The following is a 24168-nucleotide window of genomic DNA, read 5'->3' as shown; positions in this document are numbered from 1 at the left end:
TCACAGCGTATGCCCCCAGGCAGCACTCCAGCGTCTCGGCGTGTGCGTCCTCGCTCTCTAGGGAGCGCGCGCGCCGGGACTCTTAGATTCAAAGGGCCAGTGCACCAGTGATTGGTGCCTGGTCCAAAGGGGTTATTAAGGGTTAAGGTTTGTGAGAGGCAGTGCTGACTTAATTAGGCTGCACCTGTGCACTGCCCATTTATACCTTCTCCTCCCACAGCTTTCTGCCGGATCTTTGTGCCTTGTACCTCAGAGAAAGCGTTCCCTACTGTGTTAGTTTGCCTTGCCTGTTGCCGAACCCGTTGCTTCCGTCTACTCGCCTTTGAACCTTTGCCGCCTGCCCTGACCTCTGCTACGTCCGACTACGCTCTTGCCTTCTCCCTGTGTACCACGCCTTATCAGCTGCCAGAGAGGTCGAGTTGTTACTAGGGGACACGACCTGGTAGTTACCGCCGCAGCAAATCCATCCCGCTTTGCGGCGGGCTCTGGTGAAGACCAGTAACTGCTTAGAACCGGTCCTTTAGTACAACCCGCGCCATCGCCTCTCTGGTCCAGAGGATCCACTACCTGTCCTGCCGGTATGCGACAACTGTCTTATGAGGTATGCTCTCCTCCTCTCATATTTTTGAATCAATGAACTCCGTGATATATTGCTTGAGACCACTGAGGTTTGATAAAACAATGTTTTATGTTAATTTTACACTGTGATTACACTTGGATGCCGCAATCACGTATGAACGCAACATTTGAGGGGTACAATGACTGGGGCGGCGCTATCGTAGCTCCCTGTCATTGCACCCACAACCTACAAAAAAATGCGCTTTGTGACAAAGTCATTTTTTATAAAGTTAATTTTTTTTGTAAAATTTGGTGAATCAGCCAAATCTAACTTTTGTAAAATTTGCTCATCTCTAATGCTTGTAATATCATTAAATTGAAAGGTTATTTTGAGCAAGGCAGTAAAGTCAATCTTAACTGTTAGGCCTCTTTCACACAAGCGTCCCGGATTTGCCCTGGATGCATTGCATGTGCATTGATGGAAAACCGCGCGAGTAGGCATGCAATTGCAGTCAGTTTTGACTGTGATTGCATTCCGATGTTCAGTTTTTTCCGCACGAGTGCAATGCGTTTTGCACACGTGTGAGAAAAAAATGAATGTAGTACCCAGACCCGAACCCGGACTTCTTCACTGAAGTTCAGGTTTGGGTTAGGTGTTCTATTCATTTTATTATCCTCCCTTATAACATGGTTATAAAGAAAAATAATAACATTCTTAATACAGAATGCTTACTAAAATGTGGCTTGAGGGGTTAAAAAATAGAAAAAGAATAACTCACCTCATCCTCTTGTTCGTGCAGCCAGCATGTCTTCTTTCTTCTTCTTTCAGGACCTGCAAAAGGACCTTTGATGACGTAATACCTCTATCTTCATTCAGTAGGTACAAAAAAGATGCCCAAAAGGAGAGAAGTATGGTGAGATACTCCCCCCAACTACCACAATAACTAATGCTTGAGAGAACCGGCGGTAGTGAAATCTAAAACTTAACGCTTAATAGACATTGATAAAAAGATACGAACATAACAAATAGTGCTAAATGTGTGCACACCACAATCGTGCCACAGACAAAAAATATAACCATGGGGGACCGAAAATAGGAGACACACTTGGTCACACACACATAAACAAATAGCACAAAATCCCTAAATCAGGTATATATTCCACTCAATAGAAAGAAACGGTCTTACCAGTGGATGGGATTCACCTGGACGTCGTCTACAAATTGCCTTTAAAAATGCCTTTCAGGCCTAAAAAGCCCTATGGCCTGACCCCGGGCAGCCCGTCCAGAACCTAGCCCTACACTATTAGAGGCCCTGGACGTCCCTGCCTAAGGGTGCTAGCTGATTAAGAGCCCCTAGGGCAGAAAAGATCCGTACACGTTTTGTCTGTAGTTAAAAAATCCCCAGACTCATCAGGGGATAAAGAAAAATGCCTGATGTGGAAAACTAAAGATGGACCTAGTGATGCTCAGGTAAAAAACAATAGACGTATCCTAAAGCGTATGGCTAACAAGAGGCACCCTCAACTGGTTATGTACTGGTCCAATGATCCACAGCCAGCAAGGAGGACAGCGTATGGCACGTCCTCAACACGTGCAGTGTGAGCCAGCGCGTCTCACTGCCCGGCATTATAAGTGCACATAGAAGAGGAGCGAACACCGCCTTGTGGGGGCGCAGCCTCGGGTATGCGCTGAGAGTGCCGTGCTCCTAGCCACTCATCAGCGCATCGCTCCATAACAAGATGATTACTCCAGGTGGAGTGTCCCCATCTATTCAGGCATAAAGGGACATTTTGGGCTGGTTTATTATTAGATAACGGTATGTGTTGATAACAGGCAGGCTATATAAGTGACATATATAGCGGAGGTGTAGACAAAAAAGGAAGATAAATGGTTTGACACATAGCATGGCTATGGCTATAAGTCAAGGTTGTTACACTAAGTGTGACATAGTGCGTGGGCAGTCAAGCTGGCCACAAAAGATGTTGCTATGTTTACTGGATGATCCAAGGTGATGCAGTATACAGGATCAGGACATAATTACATAATGATGCAATAAAGAATGGCATGGATCGTATCCTGTAAAATGCATTATGAACAAGGGACAGAGTCAATAGATATGGCTCTCAGATAAAGCAGCCAAAATTTTATTGTTCATTTAATCCATTTGGGCAGGGTGTATTCAATTTATGGATCCACCAGGTCTCCCTCTGCAGGATCTGTTTGTCCCAGTCACCTCCCCTGGGGGATCCAGTGACCAGTTCAATACCTTTGAATTTAATTGCGTTCGTTTTGACCTTGGTGGCATTCATTGACATGTCTTGCCACCGACGTGTCCCTTTTGTTACGCGCATCATTAAGGTGTTCCCCAATACGACGGCAGAACTCTCTTCTCGTTTTGCCAACGTATTGTGTACCGCATTCACAAGTAATAAGATAGACAATTCCCATAGTACGACAATTGATAAAGCCATTAACGTAGTGGCTGTATCCATTATCGCGGTTGACAAAGGATTTGCCTTTCTGTACATAGTCACAAAAGCTACAATTACCACATCTGTAGCATCCTTTAACTGGGTTCTCAAGCCACGTCCTAGGGCTTGGTACACTGGTGAAGTGACTATGTACCAACTGATCCCTCAGGTTCTTGCCCCTCCTATAGGGAATAGATGGATAGGAATTCAGGGCGTCCCCTAAATCAGGATCAATTAGGAGTGTCTCCCAATGTTTTGTGATCGTACTCCGGACCTGGATGAAAGCAGTGTCAAACGTACCTATCACTCTGATGATGGCTGCTTGTGTGTAATAGATCGGTGCGCTTCTGACCCCGTGTCCTCTGAAAAGCCGTTCGTAGGACCCTATCTGGGTACCCACATTACTGGAACCTCCTTCTTAAGTTCCCTGCCTGTCTAGTAAATTCAGTCTCTATTGAGCAATTCCGTCTAAGACGTAAATATTGACCATTGGGAATACCAGGTTTATGTGGTCTTGGATGGTTGCTTACCCATCTCAGCAGGGAATTAGTTGAAGTTGGCTTACGGTAAATGCTAGTCTCAATCTGTCCTGATGTTCCTTTCTGGATATAGACGTCTAAAAATGGTAAACAATCCTTCTCAATTGCTGATGTGAATCTCAAGTTTATCGTGTTCGTATTGAGACTGACCAGAAACTCCTTGAATTATCGCTCGGTCCCGCTCCAGATGACAAAAATGTCATCAATGAAGCATGACCATAACATGACCTTGGTGACACCTGGTACAGGGGGATCCCCAAACACAATATTTTCGTCCCACCAGCTTAGAAGTAGATTGGCACACTTCATTCAGCAGAACCTGCGCTGACGTTACCACGCTCAACACATGGTGAGCGCGATTATGTCATCAAAGGTCCTTTTGCAGGTCCTGAAAGAAGAATGAAGACAAGCCGGCTGCGCGAACAAGAGGATGAGGTGAGTTAATATATTTTTTATTTTTTAATCCCCCAAGCCACATTTTAGTAAGCATTCTGTATTAAGAATGCTTTTATTTTCCTTTCTAACCATGTTATAAGGGAAAATAATACAGTGATAAGACTTTAATGGGGTTGCTCATCCCTATCATCTCCTAGCAACCATGCGTGAAAATCGCACTGCATCCGCACTTGCTTGCGGAAGCTTGCGATTTTCAAGCAGACACATTCCCTTATGTGGGGCCTGCGTTGCGTGAAAAACTCAGAATATAGACATGCTGCAATTTTCACGCAACGCACAAGTGATGCGTTAAAATCACCGCTCATCTGAACAACCCCATTGAAGTGAATGGGTCCAGATTCAGTGCAGGTGCAATGTGTTCAACTCACACATTACACCCGCGTGGAACTATCGCCCTTATAGTACAAGCTTGCCACCTTACCAGTCTCACTATCCCTGTCAGATACTACATGCTGTCTTCATAAGACACCCCATGCCCATAAGCCCTATTACAGTATATGAGCATCATAGAGCTCAGAACTTGCCCCTCGCAAGTCTGACTAAAGAACCAGTCTATAAAGCTGCCATCTGATTGTCCACCATGAAATAATTTAAAGCTACATTTCTAATTGGCTGTGTGGCTTTTCCTGGCAAAATTTGCTTGCCGGGGTACCATGTGCCCGATTTATTTTGGTTTATTTTATAAGTTGATTACCATTATGTCTGCACACTGAAAGAAATTGTCTTTAATAAGACAATTCATTTAAAATGATGCATTATATTTTGCTATGTTTGTATAGTTATGTATATATATGTATATATATATATATATATATATATATATATAAAAAGTGTTTTATATATATATATATATATATATATATATATATATATTACACTTTTCAAACCAGAAGTTGGATCTGAATACTGTTGTAATAATATATAATTAAATATATAGTATAGCCACTGAGTTGTTTAATGAAATTTATATGTATAGAGCCACCTTCTGTTTACCCTTTATTCCAAGTTTCTGTCCACCTCAGTAACATTGCTAAATTGGATGCACTTGCTCATTTACATATTTGAGCTGCAATCAGTCTTGAGCAGCAGAAAGGACATACTCCCTGTGAAAGGGCATGCTGCCTGAGGAAGAACAGGCCCCCTGAGCTCTGACAGGGAGAAAACTGCAGCAGAAAGGATACACCCCCTTAGCTGTGATAGGGATACAGCTGAAGCAGAGCAGAATTACCCCCTGAGCTGTGAAAGAGATACAGCTCCAACAGAAAGGACATGTCCCCTGATCTGTGACAGAAAGAGAACTGCAGCTGAAAGGACACGCACCCTGAGCTGTGTCAGAGAGAAAACTGAATAAAAAAGATCTGCTTGAAGTAGATCTAATGGAGATGGGTTTTCTGTGATTAAAGCTGTATAGCATTTTCTTGTGAATAGTCATCAACATAAAAGAGGCAAATAACAGTAAAAAAAAAAAACTGTAAAATAAAATCCAATAGACAACATTGCCTAGTGGCACTACACAAAACTTCAATACTTAATCAATATAAGGCATTTAGGCCAATGAGATGATGTTGGTATAGGAGTAATATATAAACTCCATATTAGGATGTAAGCATTTCTAAGGTGTATGGATGATCATAGGATAATATATTAATGTACTAGGCTTATTTTTAAAGCTGGAAAAATATTTTAAGCTCTCTTTAACCAGATTAATATACTGTATGTCTTGCAGTTTCACCTTGGATTTACTATTTTTTCCTAATCCCACTCTTCATTTTTCCTCTTGCTATGCACTGCGCCTACAATACACCACCGCCACTGTGTTATTTCATGACTGTCACAATTCTGACATATAATTGGACAAATGGATACTTATAATAAATGGGCTACAGGAGACAACTTTACAGTTACAAAGTAAATTTGACAAAAAAAGAAAGGAACAACAGTGACATAAGCCAATTTTCTGGGGTTTGACTCAGTTGTCAAAAAACATATAACAGTATATGTGTGTTCAATATAAAAATCCAAACCATGTTCTGCATATAGTGGTGGCCATTTCATTCTGACCCTATTATTCTTTGTAACAAGCACTTTTTTAAGATAAAGTGGCAAGACTTATCTCCCAGACACATACTGTACATTCATCCATCACTTGACCAAACACCTTCGCCTCAAACACATTTAACAGTAATGTATATAAATGTCCATTCATCTCACCAGGGCAAAGAGCAATATTGCAAGGCTTATGCTGAATTTCTGGTCCACCGCACAATCTGCCCCCATATTGTGGAGGAGTACAAGTCCTTGTTCTTGTTCTTTGGCCTTTTCCACATGTAAAGGAACATAAACTCCAAGGTGACCATTCCTCCCAAACTCCGTTTACTGCAATAGAGAGAAGATAATACACTATAAAACACAAATAGTGATAATAACAATAATAATAATAATAATAATAATAATAATAATAATAATAATAAAAAAATTACTTTAGATAGATTTTCTAGAAAAGAAAAATGATAGCTGATAGGGTAATTTTTTATATCTATAAAATAAAGCAATACTATACATATTGATTAAAACACAATTTATCTACTATTTGAGCGGCTGTAGATTTGTGTTTATTTGTTTCAGTTTTACCAAAAAGTATTCATATGATTTATACAGAACTCTATAAAACGGCACCGACTCAAATATTGAAAACTTTATCAATACATTGCATGTGCAATTAAAGATCTGTAAAAGGCTGTGAATTCTTAATCTAGATCTGAAATTATTAACCCCTTCTTAACATGTACAGTGGATGTTGGGTCTTTAAAAGGGTTGTCTCACTTCAGCAAATAGCATTTGTCATGTAGATAAGTTTAATGCAAGGCACTTACTAACATATTGCGATTGTCTATATTGTTATCTTTGCTGACTTGATTCATTTTTTCATCTCATTATACATTCCTTGTTTCCATGGTTATGACCACCCTACAATCCAACAACGGTGGCTGTGCTTGCATATTGTAGGGAAACATTTTTGGCCTATGCACACTCTCACAGTCCCGGCTACCAAAGAGGCCGGGGATTTTTCTTATATTGAGCATGACCACCATTGCTGGATAGTAGGGTGGTAATAACCATGGAAATAAAAAATGTATACTGAGATGGAAAAATGCCAGCAAAGGAGGCAATATGGACAATCACAATACATTAGTAAGTGCCTTGTATTATCTTTCTCTCCATGATAAACGTCATTTGCTGAAGTAAGAAAACCCTTTTAAAGATGCCACCTATCCAGGAACTGTCGCTGAGTGCCAGCTGTTTTACAGTGGCATAGTCTGTGATGGAAAGCAGAGTCAAGCATGGACTTTTTATCCCTCAGATACCATAGTCAATTGCAGTGCTCCCCATGACTGAACTTTTCCCCTGCAATGAGATTGCAGGAGCCGTTTGCTTGTTATGGTAGTCTCAGGCCTTCTGAAGGCTCCCAGACCTGGCATAGCAAAGTTCTTATGAAGGTCTGCCTGTGGCAAGACACTGATTCTCCCAGAGACTACAATAGTAAATTATGAGAGTCTATGGTAAAGCGATCAGATGATCACATATTAAAGTCTCCCAGTGTTAAAACATTGTCTTGTGAAAAAAATGAACCCTTATATGGCTATGTAAATGGAAAAATGAAAAAGTTAGGGCTGCGGGTAGGCAATAAGTTAAAAACAAAAATGAATACCGTATTTTTCGGTTTACAAGATGCACCCCAGGTTTAGAAAACTGCAAATTAGAAAAAAAATATTTTCTAGGTCCTCTTTGAAGGAAATCTGGTTTACTTGAGTAAAGGAATCAAAGTCAATAACTTTAGGGTATACCATAGATGGGGGGGTGTAGTTTTTGCTCAGCTCCTGTTACCCTTAATGTGTCATCTGCTGACCATTGTAACAACCAGCAATGGTGCATGTGGTCACCTCATTAAATGTACCTATCCAAATAAATATGTCTCCTGTCATTGCTCTGTTATGTCCTGACATGCCTCTTCTTCTGCGAGATAATTTTTAAGCATTTGTCTGCAACGCACACACGCAGTTCTGGTACACACACAACTACAGCCATACATAGATACAGCTCTATTTTACACATATAGCCCTACTACACACATAGCACTGACACATCTCCATACAACAATAAAATGTATGGGCTCTGGCGAGGTGAACAGAGTTATCACTAATACATAACTTCGGCCATCAATTTTTAAACTTTAAAACCATTTCAAAACATGGAACCAAAGTCGGCATCAGTATTTACTGGCACCAAGGTACCGAAAGTAATTTCAGATCTATGTTTTAAAATGGTTTTCAAGCTGAAAAATCTAATCCCGAAGTTAGTCACCAAAGTCAAACTAATGAATTTCCCTCACCTGAGCCCATACATTTAAATGCTGTACGGAAGCGAATCTCCGTATAGCATTCAAAGTTTTGAACAAATCGACTTTTGATCTAGGATCTGAAGCTCGATTTACTCAACAGTAGCTGCTAAACACATAGAGCTCTCCTACACACATACAGCACTGCTACACATACATTCACACACTTATCCTTAATACTCCCTATTTGTTGAATGGATTGTTTGCCTGATCTCCTGCTTGGTGTCTGCTGGAAGAGAGAGGTGAGTGCAGATGCACAGCTCTCTTACTGATCAGGCAAACCGCTGTATGTTGGATCTCCCTGTCTGCCGTTTAAAAGATGCAGATACTTATTTGCAAGATTTTTTCTTGCTAAAAAAATGTGTCTTGAAAAGCGAAAAATAAGATAATAAAAAAAATTGCTGCATTAGGAAGGGATTAAAGGACATGTGTCACTGAAAGTGTTTTCTGCTAGTTTCTAATCAGTTTTTATTTTCTGATTACAGATTTTTATCCTATTTCCCAAACATAATTATGGGGGCGGCCATCTTGCCCAAGCTCCATGGTCCACTACCACAATGGTCAGGAGGAGACTTCATTGACTTCCATATGAGAGTTTTCTAGACTGTGAATACTGGATATTGTCTTTATAACCCTGCCTGTAATTATATCACCTCTGTGTATATATAAGCAGATAAATTCAATAAAGTGATCTGTACAAAGAAGGGGTGCTTATTATTAGGCTTAGTTTCTATATAGGACGGTCAATCAGCACGTCGGAAGTAGAAACGTGATGCACGTGTACCTAGGGAAAAGTGGTAAAAGACTGGCACTCACTCGTGGAAATCTTGAATAAATTCTTTATTGCCACATAAATTTATGCAGCAATAAACAATTTATGCAAGATTACCATGAGTGAGTGCCTGTCCTTTGTCACTATAATTATTTGTTAGTGGCCAGTGCGAAAACTGCAGTATGTTATGGTTTTTAACTATAGATATGGACATGAAAAATAAAAAATATCATCAAAAATTCTTAAAAAATATGTTAAACATAAAAATAAAATTTGAACAATAGGGCATTTTTTGATGACACATTCCTGTTAAGGAGGTCTTCACTTTTTATCATCCATTTTTGTTAGAAGGATACCCTCAAAATATGCTGCTCACATGTTGTCCCACAATAAACAGCTATGATCTGGCTGAGGAACATAGCAGCATATATTTTATTTTCCTGCAACGCCACCTCAGGTAATACATCGGCCCATTTAAATACATAAAGATGCTGAGACCTACAAAGAGAAATTCTCTGATTCCTTTTACTTGATAGACTCCCTCCTTGTTTCCAAAACAGATACATTTTAAAGTTGTTTACAGAACATAACATGTAGACACTTATTTATCATGGGATACAGGATTTTTAGTCCAACTTTGAATATGCAAAAAACATTTATTAAATTCTATGATTACATATACAGTACAGACCAAAAGTTTGGACACACCTTCTCAATCAAAGAGTTTTCTTTATTTTCATGACTATGAAAATTGTAGATTCACACTGAAGGCATCAAAACTATGAATTAACAAATGTGGAATTATATACATAACAAAAAAGTGTGAAACAACTGAAAATATGTCATATTCTAGGTTCTTCAAAGTAGCCACCGTTTGCTTTGATTACTGCTTTGCACACTCTTGGCATTCTCTTGGTAAGCTTCAAGAGGCAGTCACCTGAAATAGTTTTCACTTCACAGGTGTGCCCTGTCAGATTTAATAAGTGGGATTTCTTGCCTTATAAATGGGGTTGGGACCATCAGTTGCGTTGTTGAGAAGTCAGGTGGATACACATTTATAAAATGATGCCAACATAAAGTGGACATATTGGGATTGTTAAGTAATAAATATTTTATGAGGTATCACTATCTGTTTAAAAAACACAAATATAGAAATTTAGAAAATTGTGAATTTTTCTAAATTGTTGGTAAATTTGGGATTTTTCATAAATAAAGGTGGAATATATTGACTCAAATTTTGACTGTCATGAAGTACAATGTGTCATAAGAAAACAATCTCAGAATGGCTTGGATAAGTAAAAGTGTTCCAAAGTTTTTACCACATAAAGTGATACATGTCAGATTTACAAAAATAAGCCTGGTGCAAAATGGCCTTGTCATTAAGAGGTTCAACAAAAAAAATAATAATAATAATAATCCTGCAGTTTTCGCACTGGCCACTAAGCCTAATAATAGGTATTACTTTTTGGTCTGTACAGATTACTTTACTGCAGTTACCTGCTTATCTATACACAGAGGTGATATCAATATAGGCAGGATTCCAATGACAGATAAGACAGGATCCTCAATTCCCAATAGGTGATTGTCAAAGCTTATCTATTCTTTCCTTGTACAATGACCTCTGCACAGGTCACAGAGGACGCTTAGAAAACTCTCTCATAGAAGTCAATGAGATCTCCCCAGACTATTGTGTCTATGGTCCATATGGCTGCTTTAAAGCAATTTTTTATGCTTTCTAACTGCTGAGAACAGCTGAGGCAAGATGTCGGCACCCATTATCATGTTCAGAAGAGAGAATAAAAAAAAATCTGTAATCGGAAAATTAAAACAGATTAGAAAAAGGATATACAGTTGCAATAAAAAGTATGTGAACCCTTTGGAATGATATGGATTTCTGCACAAATTGGTCATAAAATGTGATCTGATCTTCATCTAAGTCACAACAATAGACAATCACAGTCTGCTTAAACTAATAACACACAAATAATTAAATGTTACCATGTTTTTATTGAACACACCATGTAAACATTCACAGTGCAGGTGGAAAAAGTATGCGAACCCTTGGATTTAATAACTGGTTGAAACTCCTTTGGCAGCAATAACTTCAACCAAACGTTTCCTATAGTTGCAGATCAGACGTGCACAACGGTCAGGAGTAATTCACGCTGACACGTGCAGCATTGTTTTTTTGGGATAGCAGTGGCTTCCTCTGTGGTATCCTCCCATTAAATACATTCTTGTTTAGTGTTTTATGTATTGTAGATTCGCTAACAGGAATGATAGCATATGCCAGATACTTTTGTATGTCTTTAGCTGACACTCTAGGATTCTTCTTTACCTCATTGAGCAGTCTGCGTTGTGCTCTTGCAGTCATCTTTACAGGACGGCCACTCCTAGGGAGAGTAGCAGCATTTCTGAACTTTCTCCATTTATAGACAAATTTTCTTGCCGTGGACTGATGAACAGCAAGGCTTTTGGAGATGCTTTTATAACCCTTACCAGCTTTATGCAAGTCAACAATTCTCAATCGTAGGTCTTCTGAGAGCTCTTTTGTGTGAGGCATCATTCACATCAGGCGAAGCTTCTTGTGAAAAGCAAACCTAGAACTGGTGTGTGTTTTTTATAGGGCAGGGAAGCTGTAACCAACCCCTCCAATCTCATCTCATTGATTGGACTCCAGTTGGCTGACACCTCACTCCAATTAGCTCTTGGAGATGTCATTAGTCTAGGGGTTCACATACTTTTTCCACCTGCACTGTGAATGTTTACATGGTGTGTTCAATAAAAACATGGTAACATTTTAATTCTTTAAGTTTAAGCAGTCTGTGATTGTCTATTGTTGTGACTTAGATGAAGATCAGATCACATTTTATGACTAATTTGTGCAGAAATCCATATCATTCCAAAGGGTTCACATACTTTTTCTTGAAACTGTATGCTGAAATCAGTTTTTAACTGGCAGAGAAAAAAATTGCTGACACATTTCCTTTAAGTTATTTACATCCAGGAGAATCAATAGAATAAGTAATGATTAAGGACTGCAAAGAAAAGGGGGGGGGGGGGTAGTCAGCACATCCCAATGTGCAGGTGCACGCTGCCATGGCTAAAAATCTCTAATTATTAGCGACTTCACTCACTCACTTGGCATTTTGGTGGTTTCCTTCTGCTACATTTGAAAAACCTTGAACAGTTGTTATAAATATATAATCAATGTTCTCGTAAGCATCCAACCTGGAGTATGTTTAAAGTTGGTCAGAGCTGTGAAACCTTTTTGTTTTCCATCTTTTTTTAGAAGTTCAACTGTTTCCAGGTTTCAGGAGTCAAACTCAAGAAAAGGGTAATTTTAGCCTTTAAGTTGTGGTTTCTAAAAATAATTCCCCCAAGCATAGGAAGTAGCGGTGTGAATTTAACCAGCATATATGATTTGCCATTCAAATGTAAAGCTGCAAACATTGTATATAACTAGGGATGAGCGAACTCGAACTGTATAGTTCGGGTTCGTACCGAATTTTGGGGTGTCCGTGACACGGACCCGAACCCGGACATTTTCGTAAAAGTCCGGGTTCGGGTTCGGTGTTCGTCGCTTTCTTGGCGCTTTTGTGACGCTTTCTTGGCGCTTTTTGAAAGGCTGCAAAGCAGCCAATCAACAAGCGTCATACTACTTGCCCCAAGAGGCCATCACAGCCATGCCTACTATTGGCATGGCTGTGATTGGCCAGAGCACCATGTGACCCAGCCTCTATTTAAGCTGGAGTCACATAGCGCCGCCCGTCACTCTGCTCTGATTAGCGTAGGGAGAGGTTGCGGCTGCGACAGTAGGGCGAGATTAGGCAGATTAACTCCTCCAAAGGACTTGATTAACTGATCGATCTGCAGCTGTGGATCATTGAGCTGCTGATCCTCAATTGCTCACTGTTTTTAGGCTGCACAGACCGTTTGTCAGTCTCATTTTTCTGGGGTGATCGGCGGCCATTTTGTGTCTTGTGGTGCGCCAGCACAAGCTGCGACCAAGTGCATTTAACCCTCAATGGTGTGGTTGTTTTTTGGCTAAAGCCTACATCAGGGTGAAGCTGTCACACCAAGTGCATTTAACCAGCAATAGTCTGTTCATTTTTTGGCCATATACAAAATCAGGGGCAAGCTGCGCCTGTCACCAAGTGCATTTAACCCTCAATGGTGTGGTTGTTTTTTGGCTAAAGCCTACATCAGGGTGAAGCTGTGACAACAAGTGCATTTAACCAGCAATAGTCTGTTCATTTTTTGGCCATATACAAAATCAGGGGCAAGCTGCGCCTGTCACCAAGTGCATTTAACCCTCAATGGTGTGGTTGTTTTTTGGCTAAAGCCTACATCAGGGTGAAGCTGTCACACCAAGTGCATTTAACCAGCAATAGTCTGTTCATTTTTTGGCCATATACAAAATCAGGGGCAAGCTGCGCCTGTCACCAAGTGCATTTAACCCTCAATGGTGTGGTTGTTTTTTGGCTAAAGCCTACATCAGGGTGAAGCTGTCACACCAAGTGCATTTAACCAGCAATAGTCTGTTTATTTTTTGGCCATATCCCAGTCTAATTCTGTCACTAAATCCATACCGGTCACCCAGCGCCTAAATACTAGGCCTCAAATTTATATCCAGCTAAATCTGTCCCTAGTGCTGTAGCTGGGCGAGTTATTTAGTGTCCGTTCAAGCACATTTCTTGTTCTGGGTTGAAATACAATTCCCAATTTAGCAATTTCATAATTTAGTGGTTCCTGCTATATCAGAGCTATTTGAAATCTATCCCAAAAAGGGTATATAATATTGAAGGTGCACATTGGGTCATTCAGAATAACTTCACACACACCCGCTACTGTGTATTTCCAAGTCTAATTCTGTCACTAAACCCATACCTGTCACCCAGCGCCTAAATACTAGGCCTCAAATTTAAATCCCTCTAAATCTCTCGTTACCGCTGTACTGTTGTTGCTGGGCAAGATATTTAGTGTTCGTCAAAGCACATTTTTTGTTCTGGGTTGAAGTACAATTCCCAATTTAGCAATTTCATAATTTAGTGGTTCCTGCTATATCAGAGCTATTTGGAATCTATCCCTAAAAGGGTATATAATATTGAAGGTGCACATTGGGTCATTCAGAATAACTTCACACACACCCGCTACTGTGTATTTCCAAGTCTAATTCTGTCACTAAACCCATACCTGTCACCCAGCGCCTAAATACTAGGCCTCAAATTTAAATCCCTCTAAATCTCTCGTTACCGCTGTACTGTTGTTGCTGGGCAAGATATTTAGTGTCCGTCAAAGCACATTTTTTGTTCTGGGTTGAAGTACAATTCCCAATTTAGCAATTTCATAATTTAGTGGTTCCTGCTATATCAGAGCTATTTGGAATCTATCCCTAAAAGGGTATATAATATTGAAGGTGCACATTGGGTCATTCAGAATAACTTCACACACACCCGCTACTGTGTATTTCCAAGTCTAATTCTGTCACTAAACCCATACCTGTCACCCAGCGCCTAAATACTAGGCCTCAAATTTAAATCCCTCTAAATCTCTCGTTACCGCTGTACTGTTGTTGCTGGGCAAGATATTTAGTGTCCGTCAAAGCACATTTTTTGTTCTGGGTTGAAGTACAATTCCCAATTTAGCAATTTCATAATTTAGTGGTTTCTGCTATATCAGAGCTATTTGAAATCTATCCCTAAAAGGGTATATAATATTGAAGGTGCACATAGGGTCATTCAGAATAACTTCACACACACGCTTCTGTGCATTTCCAAGTCTAATTCTGTCACTAAATCCATACCGGTGACCCAGCGCCTAAATACTAGGCCTCAAATTTATATCCCGCTAAATCTCTCGTTACCGCTGTACTGTTGTTGCTGGGCAAGATATTTAGTGTCCGTCAAAGCACATTTTTTGTTCTGGGTTGAAGTACAATTCCCAATTTAGCAATTTCATAATTTAGTGGTTCCTGCTATATCAGAGCTATTTGAAATCTATCCCAAAAAGGGTATATAATATTGAAGGTGCACATTGGGTCATTCAGAATAACTTCACACACACCCGCTACTGTGTATTTCCAAGTCTAATTCTGTCACTAAACCCATACCTGTCACCCAGCGCCTAAATACTAGGCCTCAAATTTAAATCCCTCTAAATCTCTCGTTACCGCTGTACTGTTGTTGCTGGGCAAGATATTTAGTGTCCGTCAAAGCACATTTTTTGTTCTGGGTTGAAGTACAATTCCCAATTTAGCAATTTCATAATTTAGTGGTTTCTGCTATATCAGAGCTATTTGAAATCTATCCCTAAAAGGGTATATAATATTGAAGGTGCACATTGGGTCATTCAGAATAACTTCACACACACGCTTCTGTGCATTTCCAAGTCTAATTCTGTCACTAAATCCATACCGGTGACCCAGCGCCTAAATACTAGGCCTCAAATTTAAATCCCTCTAAATCTCTCGTTACCCACCGCTGTACTGTTGTTGCTGGGCAAGATATTTAGTGTCCGTCAAAGCACATTTTTTGTTCTGGGTTGAAGTACAATTCCCAATTTAGCAATTTCATAATTTAGTGGTTTCTGCTATATCAGAGCTATTTGAAATCTATCCCTAAAAGGGTATATAATATTGAAGGTGCACATAGGGTCATTCAGAATAACTTCACACACACGCTTCTGTGCATTTCCAAGTCTAATTCTGTCACTAAATCCATACCGGTGACCCAGCGCCTAAATACTAGGCCTCAAATTTAAATCCCTCTAAATCTCTCGTTACCCACCGCTGTACTGTTGTTGCTGGGCAAGATATTTAGTGTCCGTCAAAGCACATTTTTTGTTCTGGGTTGAAGTACAATTCCCAATTTAGCAATTTCATAATTTAGTGGTTTCTGCTATATCAGAGCTATTTGAAATCTATCCCTAAAAGGGTATATAATATTGAAGGTGCACATAGGGTCATTCAGAATAACTTCACACACACGCTTCTGTGCATTTCCAAGTCTAATTCTGTCACTAAATCCATACCGGTGACCCAGCGCCTAAATACTAGGCCTCAAATTTATATCCCGCTAAATCTCTCGTTACCGCTGTACTGTTGTTGCTGGGCAAGATATTTAGTGTCCGTCAAAGCACATTTTTTGTTCTGGGTTGAAGTACAATTCCCAATTTAGCAATTTCATAATTTAGTGGTTCCTGCTATATCAGAGCTATTTGAAATCTATCCCAAAAAGGGTATATAATATTGAAGGTGCACATTGGGTCATTCAGAATAACTTCACACACACCCGCTACTGTGTATTTCCAAGTCTAATTCTGTCACTAAACCCATACCTGTCACCCAGCGCCTAAATACTAGGCCTCAAATTTAAATCCCTCTAAATCTCTCGTTACCGCTGTCCTGTTGTAGCTGGGAAAGTTATTTAGTGCCCGTCAAAGCACATTTTTTGTTCTGGGTTGAAGTACAATTCCCAATTTAGCAATTTCATAATTTAGTGGTTCCTGCTATATCAGAGCTATTTGAAATCTATCCCAAAAAGGGTATATAATATTCAAGGTGCACATTGGGTCATTCAGAATAACTTCACACACACGCTTCTGTGCATTTCCAAGTCTAATTCTGTCACTAAATCCATACCGGTCACCCAGCGCCTAAATACTAGGCCTCAAATTTATATCCCGCTGAATTTGAATACAATACATTGGGCCAAATAATATATTTGTTGTTGTGGTGAACCATAACAATGAGAAAAACATCTAGTAAGGGACGCGGACGTGGACATGGTCGTGGTGGTGTTAGTGGACCCTCTGGTGCTGGGAGAGGACGTGGCCGTTCTGCCACATCCACACGTCCTAGTGTACCAACTACCTCAGGTCCCAGTAGCCGCCAGAATTTACAGCGATATATGGTGGGGCCCAATGCCGTTCTAAGGATGGTAAGGCCTGAGCAGGTACAGGCATTAGTCAATTGGGTGGCCGACAGTGGATCCAGCACGTTCACATTATCTCCCACCCAGTCTTCTGCAGAAAGCGCACAGATGGCGCCTGAAAACCAACCCCATCAGTCTGTCACATCACCCCCATGCATACCAGGGAAACTGTCTCAGCCTCAAGTTATGCAGCAGTCTCTTATGCTGTTTGAAGACTCCGCTGGCAGGGTTTCCCAAGGGCATCCACCTAGCCCTTCCCCAGCGGTGAAAGACATAGAATGCACTGACGCACAACCACTTATGTTTCCTGATGATGAGGACATGGGAATACCACCTCAGCATGTCTCTGATGATGACGAAACACAGGTGCCAACTGCTGCGTCTTTCTGCAGTGTGCAGACTGAACAGGAGGTCAGGGATCAAGACTGGGTGGAAGACGATGCAGGGGACGATGAGGTCCTAGACCCCACATGGAATGAAGGTCGTGCCACTGACTTTCACAGTTCGGAGGAAGAGGCAGTGGTGAGACCGAGCCAACAGCGTAGCAAAAGAGGGAGCAGTGGGCAAAAGCAGAACACCCGCCGCCAAGAGACTCCGCCTGCTACTGACCGCCGCCATCTGGGACCGAGCACCCCAAAGGCAGCTTCAAGGAGTTCCCTGGCATGGCACTTCTTCAAACAATGTGCTGACGACAAGACCCGAGTGGTTTGCACGCTGTGCCATCAGAGCCTGAAGCGAGGCATTAACGTTCTGAACCTGAGCACAACCTGCATGACCAGGCACCTGCATGCAAAGCATGAACTGCAGTGGAGTAAACACCTTAAAACCAAGGAAGTCACTCAGGCTCCCCCTGCTACCTCTTCTGCTGCTGCCGCCTCGGCCTATTCTGCTGCTGCCGCCTCGGCCTCTTCCTCCGCCTCTGGAGGAACGTTGGCACCTGCCGCCCAGCAAACAGGGGATGTACCACCAACACCACCACCACCACCTCCGTCACCAAGCGTCTCAACCATGTCACACGCCAGCGTTCAGCTCTCCATCTCACAAACATTTGATAGAAAGCGTAAATTCCCACCTAGCCACCCTCGATCCCTGGCCCTGAATGCCAGCATTTCTAAACTACTGGCCTATGAAATGCTGTCATTTAGGCTGGTGGACACAGACAGCTTCAAACAGCTCATGTCGCTTGCTGTCCCACAGTATGTTGTTCCCAGCCGGCACTACTTCTCCAAGAGAGCCGTGCCTTCCCTGCACAACCAAGTATCCGATAAAATCAAGTGTGCACTGCGCAACGCCATCTGTAGCAAGGTCCACCTAACCACAGATACGTGGACCAGTAAGCACGGCCAGGGACGCTATATCTCCCTAACTGCACACTGGGTAAATGTAGTGGCAGCTGGGCCCCAGGCGGAGAGCTGTTTGGCGCACGTCCTGCCGCCGCCAAGGATCGCAGGGCAACATTCTTTGCCTCCTGTTGCCACCTCCTCCTTCTCGGCTTCCTCCTCCTCTTCTTCCACCTGCTCATCCAGTCAGCCACACACCTTCACCACCAACTTCAGCACAGCCCGGGGTAAACGTCAGCAGGCCATTCTGAAACTCATATGTTTGGGGGACAGGCCCCACACCGCACAGGAGTTGTGGCGGGGTATTGAACAACAGACCGACGAGTGGTTGCTGCCGGTGAGCCTCAAGCCCGGCCTGGTGGTGTGTGATAATGGGCGAAATCTCGTTGCAGCTCTGGGACTAGCCAATTTGACGCACATCCCTTGCTTGGCGCATGTGCTGAATTTGGTGGTGCAGAAGTTCATTCACAACTACCCCGACATGTCAGAGCTGCTGCATAAAGTGCGGGCCGTCTGTTCGCGCTTCCGGCGTTCACATCCTGCCGCTGCTCGCCTGTCTGCGCTACAGCGTAACTTCGGCCTTCCCGCTCACCGCCTCATATGCGACGTGCCCACCAGGTGGAACTCCACCTTGCACATGCTGGACAGACTGTGCGAGCAGCAGCAGGCCATAGTGGAGTTTCAGCTGCAGCACGCACGGGTCAGTCGCACTACAGAACAGCACCACTTCACCACCAATGACTGGGCCTCCATGCGAGACCTGTGTGCCCTGTTGCGCTGTTTCGAGTACTCCACCAACATGGCCAGTGGCGATGACACCGTTATCAGCGTTACAATACCACTTCTATGTCTCCTTGAGAAAACACTTAGGGCGATGATGGAACAGGAGGTGGCCCAGGAGGAGGAGGAGGAGGATGAGGAAGAGGGGTCATTTTTAGCACTTTCAGGCCAGTCTCTTCGAAGTGACTCAGAGGGAGGTTTTTTGCAACAGCAGAGGCCAGGTACAAATGTGGCCAGCCAGGGCCCACTACTGGAGGACGAGGAGGACGAGGATGAGGAGGAGGTGGAGGAGGATGAGGATGAAGCATGGTCACAGCGGGGTGGCACCCAACGCAGCTCGGGTCCATCACTGGTGCGTGGCTGGGGGGAAAGGCAGGACGATGACGATACGCCTCCCACAGAGGACAGCTTGTCCTTACCCCTGGGCAGCCTGGCACACATGAGCGACTACATGCTGCAGTGCCTGCGCAACGACAGCAGAGTTGCCCACATTTTAACCTGTGCGGACTACTGGGTTGCCACCCTGCTGGATCCACGCTACAAAGACAATGTGCCCACCTTACTTCCTGCACTGGAGCGTGATAGGAAGATGCGCGAGTACAAGCGCACGTTGGTAGACGCGCTACTGAGAGCATTCCCAAATGTCACAGGGGAACAAGTGGAAGCCCAAGGCCAAGGCAGAGGAGGAGCAAGAGGTCGCCAAGGCAGCTGTGTCACGGCCAGCTCCTCTGAGGGCAGGGTTAGCATGGCAGAGATGTGGAAAACTTTTGTCAACACGCCACAGCTAACTGCACCACCACCTGATACGCAACGTGTTAGCAGGAGGCAACATTTCACTAACATGGTGGAACAGTACGTGTGCACACCCCTCCACGTACTGACTGATGGTTCGGCCCCATTCAACTTCTGGGTCTCTAAATTGTCCACGTGGCCAGAGCTAGCCTTTTATGCCTTGGAGGTGCTGGCCTGCCCGGCAGCCAGCGTTTTGTCTGAACGTGTATTCAGCACGGCAGGGGGCGTCATTACAGACAAACGCAGCCGCCTGTCTACAGCCAATGTGGACAAGCTGACGTTCATAAAAATGAACCAGGCATGGATCCCACAGGACCTGTCCGTCCCTTGTCCAGATTAGACATTAACTACCTCCCCATAACCATATATTATTGGACTCCAGGGCACTTCCTCATTCAATCCTATTTTTATTTTCATTTTACCATTATATTGCGATGCTACCCAAAGTTGAATGAACCTCTCCTCTGCCTGTGTGCTAGGCCTAAATATATGCCAATGGACTGTTGCAGTGGTGGCTGACATGAAGCCTGATTCTCTGCTATGACATGCAGACTAATTCTCTGCTGACATGAAGCCAGATTGTCTGTTACGGGACCTCTCTCCTCTGCCTGGGTGCTGGGCCTAAATTTATGACAATGGACTGTTGCAGTGGTGGCTGACGTGAAGCCTGATTCTCTGCTATGACATGCAGACTGATTCTCTGCTGACATGAAGCCAGATCCTCTGTTACGGGACCTCTCTCCTCTGCCTGGGTGCTGGGCCTAAATTTATGACAATGGACTGTTGCAGTGGTGGCTGACGTGAAGCCTGATTCTCTGCTATGACATGCAGACTGATTCTCTGCTGACATGAAGCCAGATCCTCTTTTACGGGACCTCTCTCCTCTGCCTGGGTGCTGGGCCTAAATTTATGACAATGGACTGTTGCAGTGGTGGCTGACGTGAAGCCTGATTCTCTGCTATGACATGCAGACTGATTCTCTGCTGTCATGAAGCCAGATTGTCTGTTACGGGACCTTTCTCCTCTACCTGGGTTCTGGGCCTAAATTTATGAAAATTGACTCTTACAGTGGTGGGTGACGTGAAGCCTGATTCTCTGCTATGATATGAAGACTGATTCTCTGCTGACATGAAGCCAGATTGTCTGTTACGGGACCTTTCTCCTCTGCCTGGGTTCTGGGCCTAAATTTATGAAAATTGACTCTTACAGTGGTGGGTGACGTGAAGCCTGATTCTCTGCTATGATATGAAGACTGATTCTCTGCTGACATGAAGCCAGATTGTCTGTTACGGGACCTTTCTCCTCTGCCTGGGTTCTGGGCCTAAATTTATGAAAATTGACTCTTACAGTGGTGGGTGACGTGAAGCCTGATTCTCTGCTATGATATGAAGACTGATTCTCTGCTGACATGAAGCCAGATTGTCTGTTACGGGACCTTTCTCCTCTGCCTGGGTTCTGGGCCTAAATTTATGAAAATTGACTCTTACAGTGGTGGGTGACGTGAAGCCTGATTCTCTGCTATGATATGAAGACTGATTCTCTGCTGACATGAAGCCAGATTGTCTGTTACGGGACCTTTCTCCTCTGCCTGGGTTCTGGGCCTAAATTTATGAAAATTGACTCTTACAGTGGTGGGTGACGTGAAGCCTGATTCTCTGCTATGATATGAAGACTGATTCTCTGCTGACATGAAGCCAGATTGTCTGTTACGGGACCTTTCTCCTCTGCCTGGGTTCTGGGCCTAAATTTATGAAAATTGACTCTTACAGTGGTGGGTGACGTGAAGCCTGATTCTCTGCTATGATATGAAGACTGATTCTCTGCTGACATGAAGCCAGATTGTCTGTTACGGGACCTTTCTCCTCTGCCTGGGTTCTGGGCCTAAATTTATGAAAATTGACTCTTACAGTGGTGGGTGACGTGAAGCCTGATTCTCTGCTATGATATGAAGACTGATTCTCTGCTGACATGAAGCCAGATTCTCTGTTACGGGACCTCTCTCCTCTGCCTGGGTGCTGGGCCTAAATTTATGACAATGGACTGTTGCAGTGGTGGCTGACGTGAAGCCTGATTCTCTGCTATGACATGCAGACTGATTCTCTGCTGACATGAAGCCAGATTCTCTGTTACGGGACCTCTCTCCTCTGCCTGGGTGCCGGGGCCTAAATATCTGAGAATGGACTGTTCCAGTGGTGGGTGACGGGAAGCCAGATTCTCTGCTATGGAACCTCTCTCCAATTGATTTTGGTTAATTTTTATTTATTTAATTTTTATTTTAATTCATTTCCCTATCCACATTTGTTTGCAGGGGATTTACCTACATGTTGCTGCCTTTTGCAGCCCTCTAGCTCTTTCCTGGGCTGTTTTACAGCCTTTTTAGTGCCGAAAAGTTCGGGTCCCCATTGACTTCAATGGGGTTCGGGTTCGGGACGAAGTTCGGATCGGGTTCGGATCCCGAACCCGAACATTTCCGGGATGTTCGGCCGAACTTCTCGAACCCGAACATCCAGGTGTTCGCTCAACTCTATATATAACGTGTTTATTGGTTACATTTCGTGCTACTTGAATTTAGTTATTTTGTAACACTTTTATAAGTCTCCTAGGTATGTTTGTTAGTTAAAACAATAACACTTGCTAAACAATTTTCTTACAAATACAAGCATTTCAACTCAAGCATTAACCACAGGCTATTCATAAAAAAGCCAAAGCGCTGCTAGAATTCATATGCTTTAAAATTATTCATTTTTATGTGGAGCTGCAAGGAAGAATTAATAGATTAAAACAGTGATATATATTGTAATATAACATAGAAAACTCATGTTATTGTCTTAACAAATGATCTTTTTGTAGAAGCTCTTTTGTTCGGCAGCATTCCGGAAATTGCACAAAATACATCAATTACATTATATCTTCTATGCTAAAGTCTCCTGCCACATTTAGGAAATTAGATTTAGTTGGATTGGAGGACATTTTTGCAGGAATTGTACAAATAGATTATATTAGTCAAATTAAATGATTCAAGATGATTGATATTTACGTTGGATTTTTATATAGCTTTGAGCCATCAAAACTGCAATGGTAGGTTACAGTGAGAATTTTTTGAGTAAAGTAAAATAAAGTACTTGACATGAAACCAATTTTATTTTGCTAACCTTTTTAAAAAATGCCTGCACAAGAAGGTTGCTGATTAAATCTGTACAACTTTGTTACGTTACAGACTGAAGATTACTATGGGTCATCAATATCATGGCTATGTATACTTTTTCTTTTCATCAGGACATATAAATTAAAAACATGACTGATGTTTAAAAATGATCTTGACTGAACTATATTCAAATTTTAAAAGCACATATGAACAGGGCCAGACTTACACGGGGCGCACTACCCTGGGCTTCTAAAGAGGGTCTTAGACTGTCCCTTTTGCCGAGCACCCAGCAACCAGGACACTGGGTGCAAATACATTTGAATTCCATGAAGAGGCAGGGAGCTGTCAGCTTCCTGCTTCAACATAAATTGTCTGTAGTGCTCCATGACACATTGCGCCTGCTAGTCTGTGTGGAAGGAGCACACAGGCTGGGAATTGACCTGTTTGCTCTTTAGCTCAACAGGTACAATGATATTACCACAACATGCCTGTTGCTGGAGAATGCATGATGCTTTTCATTCATTGGGGGAATGAGGCTGCGAAGTGAGTACTACATATTATTACTAATAGATAGGGACCCTAATAAGGCATTTACTATTTAGGGTAGTAAAGGGAATTAACTACTTTGAGGGGACACTAAGGGAGAATACCTACTGATTGGGGGTACTATTGGTGCATAACTACTGTGTAGGTGCACTATGTGGACATAACTTCCACGTGGGAGCACCAAGTGGGATTAACAGTGTGGAGACACTATGGGGGCATAATGATTATGTAGGGGTACTAAGCGATGTTCTACTGTTTGCAAACACTAAGGGGCATAACTATTGTGTGGGGGCACTATGGGGGAATAAATACTATTTGGGCGCACTGTTGAGGCATTTCAGCTGTGTGGGGGGACACTATGGGGCATTCTAATGTGCCGGGGCACTAAGGGGGCATAACTACTGTAATGGGGCACTAACGGCTGCAACTACTGTGTGG

General features: G+C 42.6%; 1 protein-coding gene across 2 annotated transcripts in view; it reads right to left on the bottom strand.

Moving 5' to 3' along the window:
- The window catches only part of ADGRB3 (adhesion G protein-coupled receptor B3), a 1058998-nt gene that overhangs the window by 635264 nt on the left and 399566 nt on the right, over positions 1 to 24168 (bottom strand). For both annotated transcript variants that reach the window (XM_044289463.1, XM_044289464.1), the window contains exon 5: positions 6237 to 6401. In XM_044289463.1, coding sequence (XP_044145398.1) covers positions 6237 to 6401 — 165 coding nt within the window. The remainder of the gene's footprint in view (positions 1 to 6236; positions 6402 to 24168) is intronic.

This window comes from Bufo gargarizans, chromosome 4, assembly GCF_014858855.1.
Source record: "Bufo gargarizans isolate SCDJY-AF-19 chromosome 4, ASM1485885v1, whole genome shotgun sequence".
Lineage (NCBI taxonomy): Eukaryota > Metazoa > Chordata > Amphibia > Anura > Bufonidae > Bufo > Bufo gargarizans.
This window is presented reverse-complemented; position numbering and strand designations above follow the sequence as displayed.